Source organism: Python bivittatus, unplaced genomic scaffold (genome assembly GCF_059951505.1).
Source record: "Python bivittatus isolate LINGU-HERP-01145 unplaced genomic scaffold, Pbiv_v1 ctg000850_np1212, whole genome shotgun sequence".
NCBI classification, from domain to species: domain Eukaryota; kingdom Metazoa; phylum Chordata; class Lepidosauria; order Squamata; family Pythonidae; genus Python; species Python bivittatus.
In genome coordinates, this window is record NW_028277112.1 from 35043246 (window position 1) to 35070178 (window position 26933).

At 36.1% G+C, this 26933-nt stretch overlaps 1 protein-coding gene across 1 annotated transcript in view; it reads right to left on the minus strand.

Annotated features, from left to right (window-relative positions):
* Positions 1-26933, minus strand: part of NTRK2 (neurotrophic receptor tyrosine kinase 2) — a 192293-nt gene that overhangs the window by 117674 nt on the left and 47686 nt on the right. The window contains exons 9-14 of the mRNA XM_088130010.1: positions 25572-25704; positions 24428-24724; positions 20140-20190; positions 17397-17429; positions 13176-13279; positions 12243-12342 (exon numbers count right to left, since the gene is read on the minus strand). Coding sequence (XP_087986136.1) covers positions 12243-12342; positions 13176-13279; positions 17397-17429; positions 20140-20190; positions 24428-24724; positions 25572-25704 — 718 coding nt within the window. The remainder of the gene's footprint in view (positions 1-12242; positions 12343-13175; positions 13280-17396; positions 17430-20139; positions 20191-24427; positions 24725-25571; positions 25705-26933) is intronic.

The following is a 26933-nucleotide window of genomic DNA, read 5'->3' on the forward strand; positions in this document are numbered from 1 at the left end:
AACCAATCTTGCAACAGCACAAACTTTAAAACAAAAATAAAATTTGGACTCCTTGTTACAATTTGGTCCTTTTTTAAAAAACCCACAATGAAAAAAAAATCAAACTTCTGCATCATATGTATAAGCAGCTCAAGTTAAAGTTTTTTTTTCACTGAAAGCTTTCAAAGTTGCACATATGATTTGTACCTGCTAAATGTCTGTCATCTGAAAACAGATAGCATGTAGCTAATGGCCATACAATTTCATTTACCAAAAGTTCTAATTTAATTCCATTTCCTCTTACCACCTAGCTGCCAAGCTTAAATTTTTCCTATCAATTTATGACAGGCCTGGCTAACTGCACCTGGCCCAAAACTCAATTATCTATTCTCTGTATGACTGATTTAAGGTAAGTTTTTTCTCACCCCAGGCAGAAAAGAGAGAATCTCCATATGAAACTTGTACTAACTTATCATTTTAATACAAATAGCTCTATTTGTTCTTCATTCAAAGTAAAAAGAACTCTTCATTTTTGTTCCATAATTAAATGCTTCCTAAATGTCTGACAAGATGGACTGAAACAAAAAAGGGGATCTTTCAGAAAAATTAAGAAAAGGTGAAAATTCAAGAATGAACTAGAGAGGGGGCACAGTGACCTTGGCACAGAAATATAAACCAAGATTTGTCTTGTGACTGAAGGAGTGAAATTGGAAACCTAGATTATTCTGAATCATTAATGAATTCCAACTATGTACTTTGAACTTAATTTCTCTTTGGAAAAAGAAAATGCAAGTTCTTAGATTTCTTCCAAAAACTCTATATGCATGTTTTTCTTAACTCAGACCACCTTTATTTAACATTTGAAAGGTTTTTTTCTGAATTGTTCTGTTTAGTATAATTACTCTGAAATCACTTGATTTTTTTTGTATATGAAAACCATTTTATATCCATGTCAGCAATAATGTCTGAATAAGGGGAAGGTGTTCCACAGGGACCGTAATACATTTATTATGGGTAACTTGCAACTGTATTAAATCAAAATACATTGAGCCATTTAAGTTTAAGAACATGCTCCTTAAATTGCTTGGATCTTTTTGTTTATTATAAAAATATGTCATCATGAAAGGAAGCTGAAGAACTTGAACCAAAGTTTCTAGAAAAACTGGAAAATCTCTTGGGTGTCAGAACCAGCTCCTATTCTGGGAAGTCTGAGAAGGAGGTCGCTTCAGATGACCCTGTGGAACAGCAGCCTACCTCAGAGAGCAGCAGGGAGACACCTGGGGCTGATTTGGCTACAGAGCATTTGGAGCAGGTGGAAGCAGGAGAGGATGAGGGACCTGATCCAGGACCTCCTCCCAGCCCTAAGGTGTGTAAGGCTGAGTGAAGGGCAGAACAGAGGAGGTATCTGTGGCTCCATGCAAGACAAGGGCATTCTCACTGGTGATTGATTGCACCCAGTGGGGGCTCTATTTTAGAGCCATCCCTAGCAAGCAAACCCTTGTTGGGAACAACTGCTGTGCTTGCCGGAAACACTGCCTGTTTGCACCCTGAACTCCTGCATGTGGAAACTCTTCCTTTCAACCCAGACCAGCTGACAACATATCATGACACTGAGATCTTTGGATCATGCCCCTGCAATGCTTCTGCTCATTGCTTTAGACCTAGTTACTGAAAACTCCTTACAGACAAGTTTTCAAGAGAGGTGGGATTGTTCAAAACTGTGTGTAACTGCATACATGCCTTGCCTGCCACTGCTTATAGTTAACACAAACCATAATAAAAGCTTTTGCAACTGAACTTGTGCGAGTATTCACATGTGTACACATCTGAGATAGGACACTGGGTTCCCCTATCAGTAAGGAAATACATAAGATGCCCAGAAAGCAATGTTGTTTAGTGGAATGGTAGCACATGTGAATGATTATAGCTTGCTTTTATAGTGGGATGGAACTTTTACTGTGCTGTAAGATTATTATGGAATGTAAGATACTATGAATCTAATATGGCACTGAAAGTAATTGGGTAAAAGACTTAGCATTTTGTCTACCATCCACAACAAATATTATAACTGACTCATTGGTGCATCATCAATGTTCTAATAAACAGAGGTTGCCCGCATTCCATTTAACCTCTGCCCAAAGGACAATGTATTGCTACTGACAGTGATGAGTATTAATATACGTGGTGTTCAATTCCTGCCTTCCTATAGTAATATGAACCTACTAGCTTGTGCTGTAACATCTTTTAATGAATCATGGCCCTATTTACAACAGTTAGAAAGCAAATAGTATTCTGAAGTGTAACACAGAATGCAGCTAGAAATGACTTAACTGCATAATAGTAAACTTACAAAATAGTAAAAGCTACACTGTTTTGAATCCAATTCAATAATAGCTATGTTTTCTGAGAAAAAAAAACAAAACTATATGTTGGTCATTGAAGAAGAATAGTAGTAAATGCTATTCAAAAATCACAAATTATAGCTGCAAAATATCTGGTGAAAATATGGCATAGGAACTGGTAATTGTGCTTGGTGGGAGAAGGAGGCCACAGTGTTGGGCCACAAGTGAAAAGATGGAGGATGGGAAAACAAGAAATGAATTAACAGCAAGCATAGTTGAAAGGCCAGGTTAATTCTGCATTAAGTGCTGATTGTTGTGAGTGTGTATTTGTATATATCATAACATAAAACAATGATAAAATAGTGTATACGTGAGAAGAGCTAGAAAAATCCCTGATAAATGTAGTGCTTCGCTGCACACTTTCTGCCTAGTTTATTGGTAACAAGGCAGAACTGTGGTATCACGTTGATCAAATTATTTAAAACAAGAGGTATTATTCCAGCACTTTGCTGTAGTAACAATTACTCTTTAGAAAAATAATTCCCTTCCCTTCCCCTTCCCTTTTTCTTTCCACAAAATAGAAGCTACCAAAAGAGACAAAGAAAGGGCAAATGAGACTGCTTTTGCTCTCTTTTGTGTAGGCTCCACATTTTTCATTTAGTGTTCTCTTGACCCTTATTTTTGAGAAACTGCTGGTTCCTTGATCCTCACTGAATTCCTTTGAAGCTAAAATACATGTAAGCTTCTAATGTAGAATTTGGAATTCCATATTAAATCAAAGGTTTTCCTAGTGCATTCATTAGCAAAACATCATCCCAAGAAAACATAGTCTCTAATCTGGGGCCCTGAAGAGTCCCTAACTTCTGTACATGTATACTACTGTTGGCACGTTTTTCTCTGCAGAGATATTTCAACTCCTGAAATGAAGTGAATAAAACAAAGCATAGTAATAGTATATTTAGTATTATGGCATAAACAAGTATAAAATAATGCTGAAAAGTATAATGCTAAGTTAACCCAATTTTAAGCTATGGAAAAATTTACTTAAAAATATTTGTCCATTTCTTTCACTTGAAAGTCAACACCAAAATGTCTTCAATGAGCACTGTGCAAGAACTGTACTAGCTTCCCCAACTGGTACTTCAATTTGAAATTTGGTTATTGTAGTCCTAACATATCTGGGAAGCATCAGTTCCATCATCTTATGTAAACAAATGTGGTGTTCCTCCATGTAAAAATTATTCCCATTCATTCTGATGTCAAGATTAGACATTTGAAGAATTAAATGTATGTATAAATATATCTTTTCCCATTAATCTGAATGTCCAGACCCTGGCACAAAGGTGCACACTTGAAATCCAGAACACTATATATTCTACTGAAACAAAACAAATAATGAAGGATGTCAATAAGACTATCCCTATTTATAGAATGAATGTGCCAATTGCTTCATATAGCTGATTTTGGGGATCTGAAAGGGCAATAAACTGTTAGCTTCTTGATCTATTATCATTGGATTTTATTCCCAGAAGTATTTGTGATACTTTTTGCTTTTCATACTAAAATAACAACCCTCCCATGTTTTGGGAACCTATGGCTCCCCAGTTGTTTCTGAACTATAACTCGAAGCAGCCCCAACCCACGTTGCTAACAGAGAAGAATAAACACAGAATAGGAAAAACCTTTCAGCTATTAGTGTGTCAGATTAAAGCCAATATTAGTAGATCTAATTAAGAAGTCCCTGTGAAGCAAATGTTTTAGGGAATTAAAATGTTACTCAGTTATAATACAGCCTTGACTTTTATATTGATTTTAAGCTATTTAGATTGTAATTAATAATGTAAAGGAGAGAACTTCCTTTATACCCTTCCTCCATATGTTATCTTTCTATTTAAAATAATTTATCTTTTCATCTATTGAGGAAAAATATATAACTATCGTTTTTTTATACTTCTTGAGGATGATTACATGTTATATTTGTTCCCCCCCCCCCCGAGTCTCAGAATGATTTAAAAGCCTATATTAGAAGGAAAGGAGGGAGGAAGGGAGTTCTAAAACAAAGCCAATGCAGGATGTGCAGAAGCTGTCATGGCCCTAAAGTATCAGAAACATTCACATATAAATAACCACTATTCTCTGTGCTTCACTACCAGCAAAATCACAAGACAGAAGTCTGGAAGAAATAACCTAGTGGTGGAGAGAAGACTTTCATTGTGCACTAACTCTTCTCCATTCATATAGCTTTATAAGGGAGGTGATTTAAATGATACTGTCTTCCATCTGTAGCTCCATATTTTCCCATTACTTTTTCTGTCTTCTTTCTTCCCCTGAAATTTTGCTAAGGAGTGAAAGAAGAAATAGCTGCACAATATTGCTTGTACTTCTGGAAGCAGCCTTTTTGTCTGAAAAATGAACCGAAAATGCCTACCTGGTACAACCCTACAAAACATTTCAAGATAAAATATATATATATATATCTAAACATGAAACTAAAAATATCCTATACCAATCTTATCAAAAGTGTTCCAACATCAAGATGGCCATTTCACTCACCAAAATAGTCTGAGTTCAAAATGGGGTGCACTGCAAAAGAGAGATCAGAATGGCCTGTACCTATGGCAGAGCAGATAAGGTTGGAAGAGGACATTTCAGTTCACTTTGAACTCAAAACATTTTGCAAACCTCTACAATCCAGTTTATTGACAAGAGCATCCCTAATACTTCTAAGAAAATGTCCTAGAAATAAAAAAGTTCACAAGCAATCAACCAAGGAATTTTACTAGATTTGCCTACCTAGTAACAAGTAGATGAATACTCCAATCTACAGATGTATGTGTGTTATAAAGGGCATGAGAAGCTTTCCTAACTGCAAGACATGCTCCATTAATTGCAACAGACATTTCACTTCTCCACATACTAAGAAATGAAGGTTGAATCTATATTCTTTGCAAAAGTAAACAAAGCAATCACTGCAAATAAGAACTCCTGTACCTGCAATGTCACACTCTATGCACATTTACCTGAGAGTAAACCCATTCACTGGTGTTAGACAACAAGCTTAACTTGATTACCTAAGCTGTGTTTAAGCATTTACCTACATGTATGAAGGACTCTCTCCAATCTTCATGCATTCAAATAAGTGATCCAAAAGGGAAATGTATTCACACTGATTTGAAGACAAATTTAGCTCTCCATATGATCCAGGATAGAAACAGCAAATTCTGGATCACATGACAGCTGTATGCCCCTCAAAAATGAGGAACCACCACCAGTTTTGTCCCAGGAGGATCTTCTCTATTTGGAATAGTCAGTCCTGCAAGTACCAAAATGCCAAGGCATGCATCAAAACTATCACTTTGAATTGTGCCAAGAAGCCCACTGTATCTAATGCAGGACCTGAAAAATTGATATGACTAAAGGGGAGTACCAGTAAGTTTACAAGCTACTGCGTTCTGGACCAACTTAGTTCCTGAGTGGTCTTTAAAGGCAGCCCAATGTAAAATTAAGGGTCATTATAGACACTTCTTTCTGCTCCAGGGAGGGCAAATTCACCATCCAGATTTGGTTGAAAGCCCTCCTGACTGACCTCCATCCATTCTCCTAGCAGTAGCTATGAGTCCAGGCAGACCATCAGATTGTGGACCTATTTCCTTAGGGGCAGTGCTACCAGATACCTCAATGAACAAACAGCAACTCTATTTTGCCAAGGTCCAGTTTCAACCTGTTTTGTCCTATCCAGACACTGACACAAGATTTTGATGGCAATTCCACAAGGGTGTGGTATAGTCAAATAAAGCTACATTTAATAGCATATTGATGGTAGCACACCATGAATTGCCAGATGACCTTTCCCAGTAGCTTTATATAGTCATTAAACAGCAAGGAGGAAAGGACCATCTCCTTTGGAATCCTTCAAAAAAGGGGCATCAGGCTGACCTTTCTTCCTCTATTGTCACTGACTGGAACAATCCACTGAGGGAGGATCAGAAGCATTATAACACAGTGCCCCCAATCTGCACAGGCAGTCCAGGAAAATACCATGGTCAATGGTATGAAAAACCATCAAAGGTTCTAATAAGGGGTGCAGTACTCTGGTTGATATCTCTACACTGCACAGGCCTGAAATCTGACTGAAAAGTATTCAGATAATCTACTTTTCTGGATTCCAGGCATGAACTAGAAAGGGAAAGTTGGAGACTGGGCAGTAGTTATCAAGCAAGCCTGGATCCAGTGACAGCCTCTTAAGGAGAAGGCACACCACAGCCTTTTTCAAAACTGCTGGCATCATTCCCCTCTTTAAGGGAAGCAATGACAATTTCTTAAACTTTATCCAGATTGTCTCACATACCCTAGCTCCACACTGAAACCAAGTAGAAATGTTAGAAACAGTGGATTGATGAACATAATTTAAATGATCATAGGGCTATATTACATCAAGCTATTCTATTTTCAAATTGTATTTACTTTACTGTAAGTGCATACCAGCAAAATATGTGTGGGGACCAATGTGTATGATGAGTGGGTAACCAAATATTTCAGGCCCAGACCCTCTGTCTGGAAAAATTCAACCCACTAGTCCTGTACATTAAAAAAAAACCCTCTCTATTAGGTCCAAAGGAAATTAAAACAAAAACAAAAACCTGTGTGCCTTGTGGGTGTATTTCAAAACAAAAAGGTTGTGGGAGGAAAGAATTAGATAATTCTTCCTGTATACTGTGAATCCAAACCAAATTGCAAAATAAGTAAAATCAGAAGTGGAGTCATATGATATACATTTTATGTGATGTCTAGTTCAGCTCTGAATTGTTTAAAATTCTAGAGTAAAAAAACCCTAAATTGATATGTGTAATGTCTCATTTTGTAAAGCTTGTGAAATACAATGTAAAAGCAATGTGTCATGTATCAAAATGAATGCTTCAAATATTATCCTAATTTTATTTCATGCTTATCAAGCACATTTTAGTTTGTTTATTTAGAATATAGTTTCTTTGGAATACTTTTTAAATATCTTTCATGAAATGGTTGTTTAATTACTGAGCAAAAACTACAGTTACATAACTCAGCCTTCCCCAGCTGATCACCTCCAGAAGTATGAGCTTCAACTACTTCAACAATATTCCTTCTGAGTTAAAGGGCTTTGGGTAAGGGTTAAAGTTTACTGATCATGTCTTTCCTCATCATCTCACTTGCCATGAATAATAATAAATAAGTCATCAACACTACACAAGTTTTTGTTATGATGTTGTAACTCCTAAAAATCACTACCCTATAATATGATTCTATAAATCGTAATGTTAAAAGAAATAAATAAATCACACTTTTAGCCAGATAATTAAACTTTTAAGACTAAACTAAAGAAATATTTATAGCAACTGACTGATTCATTCTTATTATAGTCTTTAAAAGTGCTTCCTTTATATGTGGGCACTTAAGAGAGCCAGAATGGTGTATGGTTAAGGTTTTAGGCTGGCACCAAGAAAGCCCAGGTTCAAGCCCACCTTCTGCCGTGAATGACTTTGGATCAGTCAGGGCCTATCAGCCCAATCTATCTCACAGAATTGTTCTGAAGAAAAATGGAAGGAGGAAGTGTTATGTATGCCATCTTGAGCTCCTGATTGAAATCTAACAAATACATTTCCATTTTCAGAGGCATCAGCCAAGGTATTGTTTCTATACAGTATTCTGCAATTAGCAAAAATCTTTGTCTGCAAATCTATTTCTAACTAACACGGTCTCCTGGTTTCTAGTCCAGTGCCTTAATCACTACACCAAACTGGCTCTCTCTTATAGAAATATTGATGAGAAAATAAGATTAATTACAGCAGCTTTTGAAACTAAAGTAAAAGAGAGAAGAGGAGGCATATATAAGCCGATATTCATGATATCCTTACTAATGATTTGAGATCAGATAGTGTTACAACTATTTTTACTTGTCCATTACTGCTCTTTATGATTGAAATAAACTTGGAGGCCCTTTTCCAAGAAGCATTAAACACACTTAAAGTCAATGAGCACAAGCACCCTTAACTCTGTGTTAAATTGTAGCATCATATATTAGTCAAGCTATTAGTCAAGCAATTCTTTGCTATTAAGATTTTACCTGTTATTCACTCCATTTCCAGAACTGTCATGAGAGCACAGAAAGAACATGTTACAGATATCAAAGGGCCATAAGAACTGTTAGTGTCTGAAATCCCCTACAGGTGAAATAAAAGATTTCCATATTTATACCATGCTCTCTGATGTCTTTTTCAGAGAGAGAGCTTTTTTAGTCTATGCCCATTCAGAAAACAAACAAATAAATACAAGACAAGCAAATAAATAAACAAGCAAACAGGAGAAAGACAAACGTTAATTGTTCAAAACCCCAGCAGCAATTCTTCTAGAAAGCAGAAAGGGCCAAAGAAAAGACTCCTCTAACATTTTAAAGCATTTTCTACATGGGGGGGGGGGTGCCTTCAAGTCAGTATTGACTCCTAGTGACTGCCTGAACTAGTCCCTGCAGTTTTCTTGGCAAGATTTCAGAAGTAGTTTGCCATTGCCTCCTTCCCCGGGCTCAGAGAGAGTGATTGGCCCAGGGTCCCCCAGCTGGCTTTATGCCCAAGGTGGGACTAGAAGTCATGGTCTCTCGGTTGCCTTAACCACTACACCAAACTGGTTCTCTTCTGTCTACATAGTTTGTCTTAAATAGGTTTTACACCTCAAACAAGGAGTAAATGTTCTCAAAATAGTTGTCATATCTCTCTTATAACTAACCATTAACTCTACCACTTTTGTTAACATGCAAAGTAATTTGTAATTAATTAAAATTAATTGTAATTAATCAAAAAGTAATTCCCAACACACATTTTCATCATCATCATCATCATCATCATCATCATCATCATCATCATCATCATCATATCATCATCATCATATTCATCACATATTAACATGTATTGGGTACTTCTAATATATAACCCATATTTTTAAAAAATTTAAAACTATAAGCATAGGTTAAAAAATTTCTAAACTACATTCCCAGTGTATATATAGATTTTATTTTTAGCTTTCTTTTAAAATGAATTAAGAAACCTAAATTACAGAATCTGAGAAATACGACTTCTAAATAGAGTGGAACCTCGGGTTACGAACGCTTCTGTTCACGAACTTTTCGGGTTACGACCAGCTCTGGCTGCAAAATTTTGCTTCGGTTCGCGAACTCCACCTCGGGTCACGAACAGGATCCGCAGCCATTTTCCCTCCCATGACACGGTCCGTGGCCATTTTCCCGCCCGTGACACGTGGTCCGCGGCCATTTTCCGCCCCTGAAACGTGGTCCGCGGCCTTTTTCTGCCCCTGACACGTGGTCCGCGGCCATTTTCCGCCCCTGACACGTGGTCGTAGGGAGGGGGACTCTCCCTCCAAGCAATAGCTCCTCCCTGTCCTCCACGCCAGAATGGATTAACGGTAATTACATTGAACCTTATGGGAAAATTTGTTTCGGGTCGCGACCAATTCAGGTCGTGACCGGAGTCGCGGAACAAATTAAGTTCGTGAACCGAGGTTCCACTGTAATCCTTTCCTTCTACATAGCTATTAACAGCTCTGACTTGTACTGGCCTTAAAATTACAGAGAAAAAGTGACTCAAGACATACACAAATCTTTTTATCTGAAGAATGGGATTTTATATTAAAGTGTAGGAATATTTTTCCTTTATACTCTTTATATTCAAATGAGAGAAAAACTGTAACAAACTACACTATACAGCCTATAAAAAGTGATTGGTAGTTATAAGTAGGGCTGTGCAATTCCTCAGTAAAAGGTGCTTTGGAATAAGTGAGAGCACATACCAAGCACCTCTTTTCCTATTGTTAAAGCAGCCATGTCTTCTTCCAGGATCATGTGGCTGCTCTGAAAACTGCTCCAAAGCAACTTCACAAACAGCCATGCAAGCCTGGAAAAAAGACAGGGATGCTTTAAAGATCTGAAAAGACTCTTCTTTTATGTGCTTCCACACATTCCAAATCCCTCTTCTGAAGGCACTGCAAAGGCCTAATTATAACCTTGCTTACTGGAAATGTGCGGATGAATGCAGTATATGTGGAAATGCTTAATCATTATTTCTATTAAGAAAAAGATATAATTTACTCACTCATTTTCATCTGTTTTCTAACATAAAGATCTAAGGTCATATATTTTCACTGAGGCCAAGATCCTATCCCTATGCAAAAACATATGTACGTACATACGTACGTACGTACGTGTGTGTTTGCGCACATGCGTGCACACCCATGTGTGTGTATATGAAATTACTTTTATTACTCATGAGATTAGGAAGCAAGTGGGGCAAGGGACACTTACAAAAGACAACAGAAAGAGTATGGCAAATTGGAATGCGCTTAGGTGACATGATATTCAACAGTCTGCCTTCTGAAACATCCACTCAAATCCATATTTCTCCTCTTACCTATTCAGAATAACCAAGGTGGGGTAAAAAAGTGGTGTGCTATGAAATGAACCCGAAGCATTGGAGGGAAAGGAATCAGCCATGAAGAAAAACTGAAAAGGAATGAGATTCTGTGCTCTGCAAAATGCACCAGAATATTCATATATGAATGTTTAACAGTATGTTAGCCTACATCTGCTTGATGGGCAAAATATAGTAAATCTTTTCAGATGTAGTATTATTTAGGTAATACTAATTACCTAGACCTTTGGTTCTTAAACTGTTTCAGCCAATTACCCCTGTTTCTGGGCTCGAATAATGTCATTACCCCACAAAAAAAAAAAACTCTCTTGTTTCGCACAAGCATCTTAGCAGTGGCAGTTCCAAACTGGATCCTTAACTCAAAAACCAGCAATTAGCAATTGCAAATTACCCCCAGGGTATACCCCCAGTATATCCCCAGTTTAAGATCCACTGACCTAGGCTAAGACAGTGACCTTAGAAGTGGTGTTTGCAGCTTCTCTGCAATCCCTCTCCTCAGTGATTTCTTCCCTGGTCCATAGGTTAACTGCCAGCCAATGTTCACTGGACCATCTATCATGCAGGAGCTGCTGCTCTGTTCTGGCAACAACCATTTTAAATAAAGAACTTCCATGAACAAAAGTGTGGGTTTTCAGCTGCTTCTACCACCACAGGAATGTCAGGGTAGCCTGACTCTCACTACACCCTTGAGAATGAAAACTGGTTTTTCTTAATGATCAAAACACAACGTTTTGAACTCACTTTATATAAAAGTCAAGCAAAACACCTCATTATGATAAGGAACCTGTGAAAGGAAGACCTAAAGTAGTCTCATTTATATGCCCTACTTACACTGGTTCTTCTGCAGTAGGAGAGCTCCCTTACATAGCAATTAATTCTATTTTATGAATAAACAATACCTACTCTCTTGGAGGAATGTAATCAAAACATATCAGAATTCTGCAGTCATTTAAAAGTGCCCTTATCTTAAGGATCCATGGATAAAAACCAATGCTGGTTAGCCAGGAGGAGTTCTAGAAACACTGCCACTGCCGGGACCTTTAACTGGTCAGTGAGGAAAAGGCATTGGGAGTGTTGTTGTTGAAGAAACGCTAAGGTAGAAAAGGAGCTTGTCCCACTACTTTGACATCCCCAAACTTCAAGTTCTTCAAAAATAAAATAACTGTATCATTTCTTGCAGCACATACAACTATATATCAAATGAAGTTGTAACCTATATTTCCTGTTAATTGGTTTCTATATGTCAGAACCAATCACCATACATCCATCTACTGAAACTCACTGAATTCAATCAGAAATGTTGCACTGTTACCTCTATGTTATTCATATTTGTTTAAATGTGTAGTTTGAATAAGAGAATCAAAATGTATACCTGTAAGTATCTAAATAATTATATAAAACAACAAGCAGAAAAACATATAGAAAGAAGAATTAAAAGCATCCCTCTTACCTTTCATTCCAAACTTGGAATGTCTTCCAAACTTGAGAATAATGAGCATAATAACTAAGCCAGTGCAGACCAATGCAGCAATCCCCACGACAACATACACCTAAGAAGAAAACAAGCTACAATAAATCATGTATCACAATACACAAATGTTTCAATTTTCACCATTCTAATAGTATTAATTAGAATACTATTAGCTATTAATATTAGTATTATATATTGGTAAATTCTGAAACATACAATATGGTACACGGTACCAATTTACCACAACTACTTTTCATAGGGCACTAGTATACAGATAACACCAAATACTTAGCATTTGTCCCTTAACAAGATACAAATATTGCTTCTTTAGCAAAGAGCCATTTTAGAATATGTCTGCTAGGCTTTAGTGCTAACACAGCTACTTTAACTTGGTGTCTTCCAAATGTGCTTGGGCTGCAAGTACCAGAACCCTGAGCTTACTCATAAGATCAAAGCATAGAGTTCTGGAAACTGTAATCCAGGCTCAAAAGGAGGACACAATGCAGTAGCCGTCTCTATGAAGGAAACATGAACATGACTTAAAACAATATTGTGGCAATTTTCTAGTCATTTCAAGTATTTCAGTGCATACTACAGCCATTCAGTTAGTATTATACTTTAGTTTTCTTGCTAAAGAAAAAAAAGTTCAAAATGTAAATGAAAGCTGCATTGTTGTGGCTTGGGAGCCACCATTTCCTAATATCAGCTGAAGTGTATGATTCAAATTATATAAATAATGTTATGTCTAAATTTGACCAGCTTGTCCTAAAAAAAATTGCTTTTAGTTACAAAGTGATAGTTAAAAGCTCTAAAAATAGTGTCTTGTTGCAAGCTAAAATACCGTAGGCCAACTAGATTCTTAGTCAGAAAGTCTACTGAGATTACAAACCAGGAAATGATGTTTATACTTACAGTGATGCTATCTTCATTGTCTTTGTTTGACACATCCGTAGAAGTAACTTGGTTACTATTATTTGTAGTATCTTCAAAATCATTTGTTGGTGTTCCATAATCTTCTAAGAGAAAGAATATATTTATTTTCTTTGAGTATAGTAAAGTTTTTGTGCGTGTGTCTACTAAAACTTTCAACACATAAAATTAAAATTTGCAATAATTTTGCAACACACTGTTCAGTTCTATCTACTTATTTGCCACATTGCTATATGGCTTGTTTAGGACTGCAGTGCATGCAATTCAGAATTAAGATAACAGGAAATAACTCAAAGAAACCATGGAAGAGATGTGCAGATATTTAGAGAGAGGGGAAGAAGGTACACTCATATGTACTATGGGACAGAATACTAGACACAAGGGAGATACCTGTAGAAAAAGTGTGGAAACACAATTGTTTGAGACAACTGAAATTCCCTAGCTTTTTCTGATGTTTTTCTGATCTGCCACTGTTTGTGGGCTGTGGGTGTGTGTATCTTTTAAATCTGAAGAAAAAAATCTAAACTATTTTCAAGTGAAATACAAAGATTTTAAAAGATGTGGGAATATTTTTTAATGTAGTAAAACTGGGAAGTTTCTAAGCTGGAACATATATTGTATCTTTTAATACAATAAAATTAAATTATTGCATAATGCAAAAACATTCCAGACTGGCAAAGAAGCTGACTTCCAGCTAGCATTCCATGGAATAGGGAAACAATTTAATTGATGTAGGAATCTGGAAGGACAAAGAAATAAATAATTATTGAAAAGCTCTTCAGTGGCTGCATAAATTTTCTTCTAAATTTCATTCATTGATAGACAAATGTGATGAACCAAAATTAAGACTGCACAAATGAGAACTTGAGAGAAACCAAAATTCACAGATTGGTCTTTCTCTCGTGCCAGGCTGGCCAGAGCAATAGCAGTATGGTGAGAAACAATGCTGCCTTTTGAGAAATAGTCAAATTGCCATTGTTTGTTTTTGTTTTGCTTTAATTATTTCAGCTTTCTCCAATAGGTGCCTTCCAGAGATACTGTTTAGAAATTACCGGAGTTATAAATGAATGTATCTGGAGGCACCAAGTTGGGAGTGGTTACATGAGTGAATATGAGCCCAAAATATAAAGGGCCAATAGAAATATCTGATCATACGGATTGAGCCATTTCTGAAAACTAAAAACAAATAATCATCAGGTAGAATGTTCAGTATAATTATATAAACATTTAAGAGGAATATTTCGTTTCTCATTATACTAGGTGATACCATACAAAATGTTTTCTGTTGATGCTTTTAAAGTTATACAGTTTGAGTTCATTCTTTTATATGAATTTTAATGCCTTTTGGGGTGGGAGGGCATGATGTATCCAGATCTAAGAATAGAAATAGAGCAAGCAAAAAATAAAATAATTTTAGTGGTAGAAATTCTTTGTCTGAATATTATAGAATCACTTTAAGTAATGCCATTCTTCTCCCAAAGTATATAAAACATTTTGACTTTTCTGAAATATATCCTTTAGCAAGTTGATCTGTGTTGCTGGCAATTATTTTAATATAGCTTTTGACAGTTTGGGAAGGGGGTGGGAAGGAGGAAGAAAAAGAAATGGGAGAAACTAACTGAGCTTTTACCTAATTCTAAGTCAGGATTGAGTGCCCTATCAGCCTCTGTAAGTCCAAACAAACATTAGACACCAGCATCTCCTTTTCCCTCTCTTCTTCCTATACTTCCAGGAAGAGGACTTAACTAGATTTAACTCCTTCCTAATTTTTTGCATAAACCAGGAATCAATCTGACAAGTTTCACCATGCTAAAATAACATAGTAATACCAAGTATCTAGAAATATAAAGTCATGGACAATATTTTAATGTGCATTGCTACTATACTCTCTTTTGCTCATTATTAACAGAACTTATAAGCTGCCCCAAAATTGACATTTCCTAGGCAGTTAAAAATATTTAAATAAAGGTTCAGAGCTAAAGTACCAAAACAGTTTATAAATTGCTGTTTTATCTCATTTAAATTAGAATTATAACACTGAATTCAATGCAGTTTTGTCACCTTAAAGGCTATTTACTTATTGCTCAAATTTGTATTCCACTAGCATAAAAAGTATTCGGTCACTACACTGAAGAAGAAAAAAAAAAAGACAACTTTTTCCTGGATTTGTCCAACATTTGTTGTCTAGGGAGTCTAATATGCATTAGATCCCTCCACATACCTAGTTCCACCTCAACTCCATTGTGTGATGACTGCAAAAGTCTCCCAGCCATGGGGGAAAAAGGATTTTCTGATGCTCTGCTATGAAGATAATTGTAAGAGAGAGCAATGGTTGATATAAATGCAATGCTGCCAGACTTAATAGGGGAGAATGTATTAAAGACCTTATTAAAATCTATCTCAAATAAGGGCTATTTTCTGTTAGAAAGCACAATTTCTATTGCTAACCATCACTTTCCAACAATATTATGGAGCAAATTGGTTTTAGCACTATGGAGAGGGAAAGAGAAGGAGAACCCAAAACAGCCTATGGCCCTTTGTTCAATGGCCCTGGAAAGCTAACTAACTGTTAAGGGGTGGGGAAGGGGGCAAGAAATGAAAATAGAAAATAGGGAGGAAAGAATGCACGGTTGAAATCCTAAACAGAAAGAAATCAATATTACCGTAGTTTCATTGCCCATTCCTTTTGTTTTATAGATTTTGAAACTTTCCATGGATCATTTATTCTTCAATATATACAATTTTAATGATATGGAATAAAGCCATAATGTTTTATCTTTTATACTGACTGATTCACAATTAGATACTTGTGTTAAAATGTGTATTTATTTATGAGGATTAAGAAGGTTTCCTACTTTGGCAGCATGAACATATGAGGGAGTATTGAAACACTGTTCAAGATGGACTTTCATATCCAAGAAGGATTAATGCAATTACACAAAAATATAGTGTTTTATATATGCATCTAATAATATCACCGCACTCTAAGTAATTTTAATTAGTATATGAGTCCTACATATTACTAGTCTTTAAATGATAAATTTATGCAGACTGTACATTGGATTTCAGTCTTCAGTCAATGCAACTCAGTTGAGTTTTTTCTTCAGTTAATAGATAATCTGATAGGATCAGAATTATGTTTTATTCCATTTTCCTTAATAATTATATGAACAATATACAAAAAAGCATTTGAAAGAACAAAATCATTCATTGATCTTTTGAAACAGTCCTTGTCCAATGATGTTTCAATTAAATCTATATCTCACAAATCAAGTAAATAAAATTATGGATTCAAAACTTAACTGAAAACTATTTACTGTTCTTTAAAATAACAATTCCATTAACTTAGATATACCTGCCAATTCTAAGGCTTACAATGAAGTTTACTCCATATCGGAAAAAAGCCCTACTTCCAGATAAATATGAATAGCCTTATTTTTCTGCATATATAGGAAATGAGGATAAAATTACCAGAAAAGATTGTTATAAAAAGCTGAAAATTCAAAGCGCCTTTGAAAAAGTGCTCTGAGAAACAGATTCATTTCTGATTTAACAACATTAGATACATCACTATACATTGTACAACTTTTGTTCCATACTGTGATCTGAAAATGGTGACAACGAAAATGTATTATCTAGTGCTAATCCAATATGCTTTCTCTTTGGGGTCAGGGGTATTAAGATCTCAAAAATAAAACAAGATTAGTTCTCAAGATTGTTATCTAAAGATAAAGAAATATTAAAATTACATGACCAGTCTCCATGATCACTAAGAAACTGGAATGGAGTTTTCTTTTCTTTTTTTTAACTATTGTATCAGAATGAATTTTTTACTTCCTAGCCAGATATTTGGCTTCCAGTGATTACATAATAATATCTTGTGCCAAAGCATTCAGAAGTGAACCACTGGTGATGGTATGAAATTTTAAATGAGAAGAAAATTATTCTGATTTTAAAAAGTGAGCAGAAGAGCACCATCATTTTAATGGAAGAATTAAGTATATGCCAACATCTCTACATTCAAATTAATGATATTAAAAATGTTAATAGTGGCTGAATCATGCCCATCATAAACATTTCTAGTGATATTTAAACAGCATGCAAATTAATCATATCAGAGTATAATAGTCTATTTTCTCCTTCAATCATTTAATTAATTATTACATGTTATGTACATATGTATAATAGAAAATGAAAATATACCAATATAACCAGGATGATCATAGAACGGACTACCTAAAGAACAGAAAGAAAAAGAAATATATCATAGCGGCGTAGTTAACAGAAACAACTGGAGTAATTTTATCACAGTTAGGCATACAGACAACTTTATATTTAATGTAGAACTGAGTTTACCACTGCCAGAAGCAACTGATTAATTCTAAAATTTCCCATGTCATGAGAGCAAAATCCCAAACTGTGAAAGTGAACCCTTGCACACATAGTAAGGTTTTCTTATTTTCTGCTCCCTACTACAGCCCTTACATAACCTCAGATCTGCTGTGGAATGTCATCCTGTTCCCCAGGATAGGACTGAGTGCGTAAAGAATGACTGTCATAGGGAGAGAAGATCTACTCCACAGTTAGGAACAAGTGAATTTCACTTTGGAGTATACTAATTCAAAAGTCAATTTTCATAAGACTAGAATTCAGATTTTAACTGGGATCATTTATTTCAGAGAATCTGTAACTATGAAACAGTATTTTCTGAAAGGAAGAAAGTAATACAACAGTCTACCCCACTCCTTAAAGCAGACTTCCCTCACTTAGTGCCTTCCAGGTATGTTGGAGTACAATTTCCATAATTCACAATCAGTAAATGTGACTGGGGCTTATGAGAGCTACAGTAAAATACATTTAGGAAGATACCATGTTAGGGAAGACTGTGATATTAAACATGTTTTGTACATTACAGTTTTTTTAAAAATTTTGGTCATTCTTTTGAAATCTGCTGTAGAAATATAATTGTTAAACTTGAAAAAAGATTTTCAGTCCATAAAAGCAAAGTCTGTATCAAGGGGGGAAAAAAAAAGATACACATCTTTTACTGAAGATCAACAAAGGCAAGTTTCTTCTTTAATGTTACTGTTACAAGATTAGCATAACTTGGTAAGACTGTCTCCCCACCCCACCCCACCCCAAATTATCTGTTGAACAAATAAATCCAAACATGTAAATGTATTTGCATTATATATGTATCTTAGCTTGGAACACTCCAAGTTCTGAACAAAACATACTATATTCTAGTGCTTTGTTCAGAGCTTGGAACAAAGTGGGGTGTTTGTTCCAAATTTTTGAGTGTTCCGACATACCACAAGTGGCTTGTTTGTTTTTAAACTCTTTAAGGACATAGAGACTTGGGGAGTGTATAGCTAATAAAATAATAGGCACAGCTACTTAAGGAGAGGATAAGATAGAGAGTCACATGCTCAAAGATTTGGAGCCATTCTGGAATGTTGCTCATGGAGAGAGAAGTTGGAGATTGTAGACAGATGCTGAGACTGAGATTCATACATGAATGTATTGTTGCTTACCTAGACAATTGCCCTCCCATCCTATGCCCTAAAGTTAGTAATACTGTGTATGTTAATTACTTAATTAAGCAATGGTTGAGAGGGAAGAAAGAAGTTCATGTATGAGAGAAATTCCTTCACGTCCCTTTAATTTTAGTTCTACATCTCCTTCCCTCCACTCCCCAAATATGCCCCAATAAGAAGTGTTTCTTTATTGAGGAGAATTCAATTAAATTGTTTTAGCGTACTGGTGCGTATTATTGTCCTGGGCGCATGTGCATATTGGTTACTGGACTTTCCAACTAGCCAGTGGAGGGTGATTAAATAAGACCCCCTACCCTCACCCTCCAGATTATCACCAGGCACTTAAACACTTTATCCAAACATTTATTAATCGGCACTGATGATGTGGCTGGGCCCTGTCACTGACTCGCCCAAGTTACACAGTGTGTACTGTCTGTAATGTCATGTGCTGTACAACTGAGGACATCCTGGAAGGCCAACCAATTGAATATAGAAAAAGACTTTTCATTTCCTCATAGCTATAATTCCTATTGTTTCATATTCTTTGCTATGAAGAAAGTGAAGTTGAGTTAAAATGTGATGTAGCTGCCCATATGTGTGATATGTTGTGTTTTCTTTTTCAGACACATTGCCAAATGTAGAAATGTGCATGATTCATATGCATTACAGATAACGTGGCTCTGCTTTTCAGCTTTCACGCTGCCAAATGCAAAAACTGTGTTGCTTTAGTTATTTGTGGAGGTTTACAGAGATACTATGGAATGAAAAAAGTGTATTTTTGTTGTTGCAGTGTGATAAAGGAGGATTGTGTTGAAATTAATCTATTGGTGCTACTCTTTTGCTGAGATCAGTTCTGTGGCTGTTGTGCAAGCACTGACTGCAAACAGCACGGTAACAACTGTTGCTTACACTGTTTGCTTTGGAAATGTTTGTAATGTTGAAGAAAATTTTTAAAAACCATTTCCTTGATAATTTTTTCTGTACACCAGGTTATTCATAGCATTCAACACAGATGACTACCCCACCTAGGACACTAAATAAGGGAATAAAAGGGTTATTTCAAGTTCCCATTGTTCCAGATGGTGGAACACTTGAAGCATTTCAAGTTTTGTTTTGTCAAAACACAATCCACTCAAAACATTCTAAAGGTATGTTCTGAGTGGGTCTGGTTTTTTTTTCCTGAGCTAGGAACACAACTTCTTGCTTTGTATACACCCCTACTTTGCACCTGTTTCAACTCATGCACGTGGCATACTTATTATTTATACTCTTTTAATTATCTGTTGATCATTTTACTAGTTACTAGCAAAATGTCCATTATTATAAAGTGGAGAAAAAAATCCATATATTATTAAGTGCCTATGAGGAATTCTCACATGAGCTTGCTTAGGAGACTCTGGGTTGCCTACCTGTAAGTTCTGTCTCATCTGGGGTTGGAAACCAGCATTCCAGGTATTGCTCTGTGGAGGAAGAGCTCTGTGAGCTTACTCATGAGACACTAAAGTGCCTACCTGTAAGACCTGTCCCACCTGGTCTTGGGATTTGAAGGGAGAGGCCCTACAAGCTTTTTCAGAAAAAAAGTGGCCTGATATCCACACAGTGCCTGAAAGGAAGACTTAAATTTACTTGAACTGACTTCTTCTGATGACTATTTTTATGGTGTCTTGCCTTCCTTGGGAAAGAAATGGATCTAGAAGCTTTTGGAGAAACTGAGAACTCAGTTTTTAAAGGACATCATTTCTTTGGTGCTAGTGAAGTCTTTAATATTCTAGATTATTTAATATAATATTCCAGAATATTTAATAAAAGTCTCTATTATATCACTTTTTCAAATAGGAGAAACACTGCATAAAGGCCAGTGCACACCAATTCCATTAGGAGATTTCTATCATCTACTGATTTGTACACCTGTACACTAATCCTCCAACATGAGCTGGGGAAGGGTCCCAAAGGCAACATGAAACACATTCCAGTGAGGAATCCACATCCAGATGATCTTTTCATTTTTGATTTACTCCAAATTTAAAACTGGTGATTTTATTGTTAGTTGTAGCTATCACTAAAATTATTTGAATTTGCCAACAGTAGCCATATTAAAAGAGAGAGAGAGAGAGACAGAGAAATATAGCAAGTGTTTGACTTTTCCCACATGTTCCAAAACCCATTTTGTCTCTCCTACTTTAGAAGCAAATTGGTATCCTAATCCTCTATTACTTATTTAGAAATTTTGAAACAATTTCAGTATCATAATAATAATAAATAATACTGCCTGCTCTGAATAAGAACTGAAGCCAAACCTAACCTCAAAAGTTTGTGCCCAGACCAAAAATATATATATATATATCTTCTCTACAGTTTTTAGGTACACATTTTCTATTAACAAATTATCTGGATAATGAACTTGTCTCCAAGACTAACTGGTTTAAATATTAATAATGGAAAAGTCATCCTTTTTGTAGTTTGAAATGTATTATTATTCTCTAACAGCAAATTGATAGCCTTGTACAAAAAATTGAGCAAACAGGTGCAACCTCATACCAGTCAGAACATTCTAAAAATGGTTTGAAATACAGTTAAAAAGCAAAATGAAGCCAACACATTCTTGAAAAAAAAAGTTGTATGTGCAGCTGAAAGGTCTGGGAATAGCAGGGCGAATTAGAAATTAACTTCTTTCCCCACTGAACCCTCCCACACAATGGAGAAGGACGAAATAAATTCCTTTCCTATGCTGCAGTACTCTACTTAGGGCTGGTTGTACAATTTTCCGCAGGCTCTTCCAATAAAATGGCTGACTGTAGCTTGTTTACTGTGCCCCATAAACCACTGACAATAAAAGCCTCTCTTATTTGCTTAATAGTTCTATTTTTATACCTGCATAGTTCTAACCATTTCTCTTAGTCATAGTAGCATGCAACAGTAGACTATGTCAGACAGAATACTGTTACTAAATATTATGCATACCTAATGATAAATTTACATAGCAGACATTAGAATAATTACCTGTCAGTCAGTACAGATTCTTAGCACACATTATAACTGTTTTCATCTTTAAGATGAAACTGATCTTCTGAGTTTGATTATGATAATTGTACTTAAAAATACAAGGTAAATAAATTAAACTTATATCTTTTAAATCTGCAATTCTGTACACACTTTACAAGGTTTAGTGAGAATATGCCTCACTAAACTCAGTGAAACTGACCTCTGAGTATACAAGTATAAGATCACACTCTTATTCAAATATTTGTCTGTTATATAATGACATAAAATCAATTCTGATCTCAAGGAGCATATTCCTGCTCATTAAACATCCAATAACATTTAATGCTAGCACGTAGGCATGGAAATGAATATAATACCAGGGTGTGGGTCTACTTGTCATGTTTCATTGTGCAGAATGTACAATTTACAATGACAATGCAAAGAAACAATAGCCATGCTAAGGTTCCAAGAATGATTTGTATTCATCTTAAATAGCAACAAAAGCGTTGAATGTAATCACAGCAGATTTTATCTTTTCACATTTATCTTTATTTACATAATGGGAAAAGGTGGACAAATACTGTTTATTTTAATGTCCTTTTTAGAATGCTGATAATCAAACTACATAACCAAAAAAAAAAAAGGAGGAATTTTAGTTTTTGGCATACTAAATTTAGGTCAGAGCCTAAAAGAGCAGCACATTTCTCTTGTTAAAACTCTTGTTAAAAGGAGTGAGGCCACTGGGTACAAGTTTACCTGCACCTTTCAGGCCACTCTCCCACACTTTAAGCAAAGCTTTGCAGCACAGGAAGAGTTGTAGGACTGCTTTGTAGGACAATGAAGACATCTAGATTCGAAGGACAAAATATGATTTAGAGCACACAGTGGAGTACACTGTTGGGAACACAGTTTAGGCAGACGTTAACTAGCTGATTCCCAAACTACCACATGCTTGCACAAGCAAGCTTCCAGAATTTCAAGTATTTGACAACTACCCCAAGATGCCATCCTTCTCTGTACAAGATCCAGATCCAAAAACGTATTAGTATGCCTGAAAAGAATAATAAAGGGAACAGAGAGCATGGCTTTGCAAAATTTTAACTAATATTCTGTACTTTCCTACTAAGGATATGCAAAACTTTCCATGTATAAACTACTCCAGGCAGAGAAGAGCTAGTTTCACCTATCTGCGGTCCTTTGTCCATGAAACTCTATGAACTTATGAAAATGCAGCCCTTTTGTTCTGGCAGAAGTGGCTGTGGGGAAGAACGTGGGCAAGTGAAGGGAGTCAAGAGAGGGAGTGAAAGAAAGGTACTTGCATGTCACGGAGTTGGGAGACTGGTTGGATATGGCATGCTAGGAGTTCAGCAATAACTGCAGCTAAGAAGTGTGGGGGAGAAGAAAATGCTAAGAAAATCAGGACAGGGAGGCCAGTAGGATATGGTGTACTAAGAACTGCAGAAGAAGGAGAGGTGTTGGGCACTAGCCCCCATCTCCTATCCCTTAACCAACAATATTCAAGCTCATTTATATTCAAGAACTATAAAGGAGATTTTGTTAAAGTCAATGATATATTAAGTTGAGGAATAAAGCCATTAATAAATTACAGGAATCATTTAGCTTAGTCTTCTTTCCCAGGATAGAGTTTTAGCATTAGGCATTAAGTACTACCCTACTCTTATAAGTTACAAGATAAAGAGAACAAGACTATTAGCACTCCCTCAGTTCTGTCCTCATACAATCCACTTTATTTCTTTCCCCTTTATGCACTGCATTTTTTTTCTTGAGGGAAGGCAAGAATCTTATCTAGCATTCCCCAACCTGGTTTTGTTCAAATGTATTGGATACAACTCCCATCATGCCCCAGCCACTTTAGCCCATAGGCAGGCAAGTTCTAGCCAATTAATCTGCCAAGTTTCTCTTCTAAAGTGTTCCGATACATATCACAAATTTATAGATCATTCCACCACTATGATTGCATTTATGTGATCCATTCATCACAGAAGAAACAAAAAATCCCAGCATTCTTAGAGTTTCCTATAATTAATAACTTTGCTAACACTAGTGATAAAAAAGAAAGATGATATGACTTAAATCACATTTAATTAAAATCACAGGTAAATGTAAGAAATTAAGCTCTAATTAGCTGTAAGTGTATCTGAAAACAGGAGTTAATTGTTTTTATTCAAAGGAAAACAGTAATTTCACATTGAAGAAATTATGCTAAATCCATCTGATCTAATCAGTTACTATAAGTAGTCTCTGGTGACTGATGGCAAAAAGAAAGTAAAAGTTAAGCAAGCAAATGGATGGAAAATGCTCCCTTCAGCGGCAGTAATGTATTTTTAATTGTATACTGCAATGTAGAAAACAGGAAAATATTATTTTCATAATGAATTTAACCATATAAGAATATCAATTATTGGCTAAAGATCCTAAGCCGAGATACTTCAAGCCATCATGGAAAGTTAAGGCTACTTTGCTGTCCACTCAGAGGAAGACTATATCATATTGGCATATCTTTTCTTTTTAGCTTTTTAATCATCTGACCTTTTAGCTTAATAGTTCAAGGGACTAAAATAATTTTTCAAGTGAATAGATTAATGTAAAAAAGTGCTTAATTTTCAGTGACCTCATCAAACCTAATCCTTCCATTATGAAAAAAAGCACTACTTAATGCTTCAATAATGTTCTAATAATATTATTACTTACTACCTCCAGGATCTTCCATAAAATAAGCAGAGATGTTGGCTTCATCTTTTCCATATTGATTCTGTGCCACCAAGGTATAATTGCCATTGTTGACATGAGTAGGATTGTCCAACTGAAGGCAGCCATGATATTCTGTCCGATTGGTAACATGTATTTTGGTCCAGATATAATCTGATTCATTCAGTTTAACCCCATCGTGCAGCCATGTCAAGACAGGTTGTGGATTTCCCCTCACACTGAATGGAATGCACCAGTGATGGTCTGAATATGGTATTTCAAGAAATGTGATATTTGGTGCAACTATAATGAGAACAATGAAAAATAACCTGAGTATTTCATGTATTCTCTTCTTTGTCAATCAGTCAGCTTGCTCAAAAAAAGCTAAGGCACAAGCAGAAAGGCAAAATGAACAAAATTTGAAAATAAGCTTGTTTGGGTATAATAATAAAATAATTATCTAGAAGAAAAGTTGCTAGAATAGACTCATACCATCTCTGTCGACTGCCATACTGATGGGCTATGGTGGGAGTAGATTTGGAGGCTTCTATGAGAACCAGGAGGGCTGTGCATCTGCTTTGCCAGAATGCCTCCTGATGGAGTCTCAGCAACCCTCCAATTCATATTCCTTTTTTAAGGTCACTATCAACAGTAAGAATTGCCAAGCAAATTTCAGCAGTTGGTAGGAGGCAGTATTAGAAACTGCATCTCCTTTAAGGACAGACTATCTTAGAAGACAATATAAAGGACAATATAAGACGACTATCTTAGACCACAATATAAATAATCTAATATTGACTGGGACATCCTCCTAGAGACTATAGCGTATTATTATTTGTTTAGCGTTGGCATTTCCCAGATCCTTGCTCAGTGGCTGATATAGTAATAAATACACTGAACAGTATAGCAAATTCAAAGGAAGAATTTCATTAGTGTGCTGGCATGATAATTATGGCTATAAGTCATTGATGACTGTCAGAAAAGAAAAGGATACAATTCTCAATCTAATTCACTTTTTGCAAATATTCATTTTATAAATTACCTCTCTTTCTGGGAAAAGTTTAGCATAAATTCCAAAAATTTAGTTCTCAATTTTTTCATTAGGCTACGATTTTCTGCATGAAAATTTTATATAATGCTATTTACATACAGAATACGGTGAGGTCGACAGAAGCTTGGTCTTCACCCACACTGTTTTCTGCTATACAGTAAATCTGTACACCACTGTCACTTGATGAGACATTCTTTATAGTAAGAGAAGCTGGATTCTTATATGTATCACTCTAGAAGGAACACAAAGAAATACACAGATTAGGAGGAGTTCTGCTGAAAACCTAGTATGATCTTCTGCATACTATTAATGCTAACAAATGTATTTAACTAATTTACATACAAACACTTTAAAAAACTTTATTCACTACTAATATGGGTGGAACAAGCACTTGCACACACATTGCATGATTTTGTGGATTTTTTGCAGATAGTCTATTATGTCCAGTCTAGGTTGGATGGCAGTTGGACAGAGTCCACCGTGGTAAACAAGGTGGTGTGGCATATTGTGTGGTAACATGGGCTTGTAGAACCCAAGGAAGTAGAAAGAGGTCTTGGTAGTTTGAACTCCCCCGCCAGCGGGCTTGTTTCAAGCCCTTCCTAACTTCTTAAGAAGCAAGGGAAGGCACCCAGTTGATTTCAGGAGAAAATCAATTAACACTTCCTTGAAGGAAGGTATAATGCCACTCATTCTGAAGCAGGCAGTTGTGCACTCTCTTTTGAAAAAGCTCTGTCTGGACCCAAATGTCCTTGATAACTTTCACCCGGTTTCTAACCTGACCATTTTAGGGAAGGTTATTGAGAAAGTAGTTTAAAACCAGCAACAGAGGATCCTAGAAGAAATTTTCTAGATCCTTCTTAGTCACAATTCAGACCCAGAATGGGAAAGAAATGGTACTGGTCACTCTGGTGAATAATAATCACAGATGAGGGAAGTGCCGCACCTATTGGACTTCTAGGTAGCATTCAGTACAATTGACTATGGTAATTTTCTATGCTGCCTGCAAGGACAGTCATTGAGGGTGCTGTCTTACATTGGTTTAGCTCCTGAGTGAGAATGGTAGGTCAGTGGGACACTGGAGACACACTCAAATTCTTGGGTTCTCCAATGTGGACCTCTTAGGGCTCAGGGCCCTCTGTTATAATATTTAACAGCTATGAGAAACTGCTGGGAGAGGTCATCTAAACATTCAGAAAGTTCAGAAAGAGGTGTAATCAATATGCTGATGATACCCAATTATATATATTGTCACATGGAGATGCAGTGGAAGTCTGGAACCAGGGGCCTAGAGGTTCATGGGATGAAACAAGTTGAACTTAAATCTCTCCAAGATGGAGTTGCTGTTCATCAATAAACAGAGACTATCCTATCAATATTGGTTACAGTAATTTTTCTGGATGCAGATGTGTTCCCCACAGACAAGATAGTTCAGGACTTGGAAGTCCTCCTGGATTCTCAGCA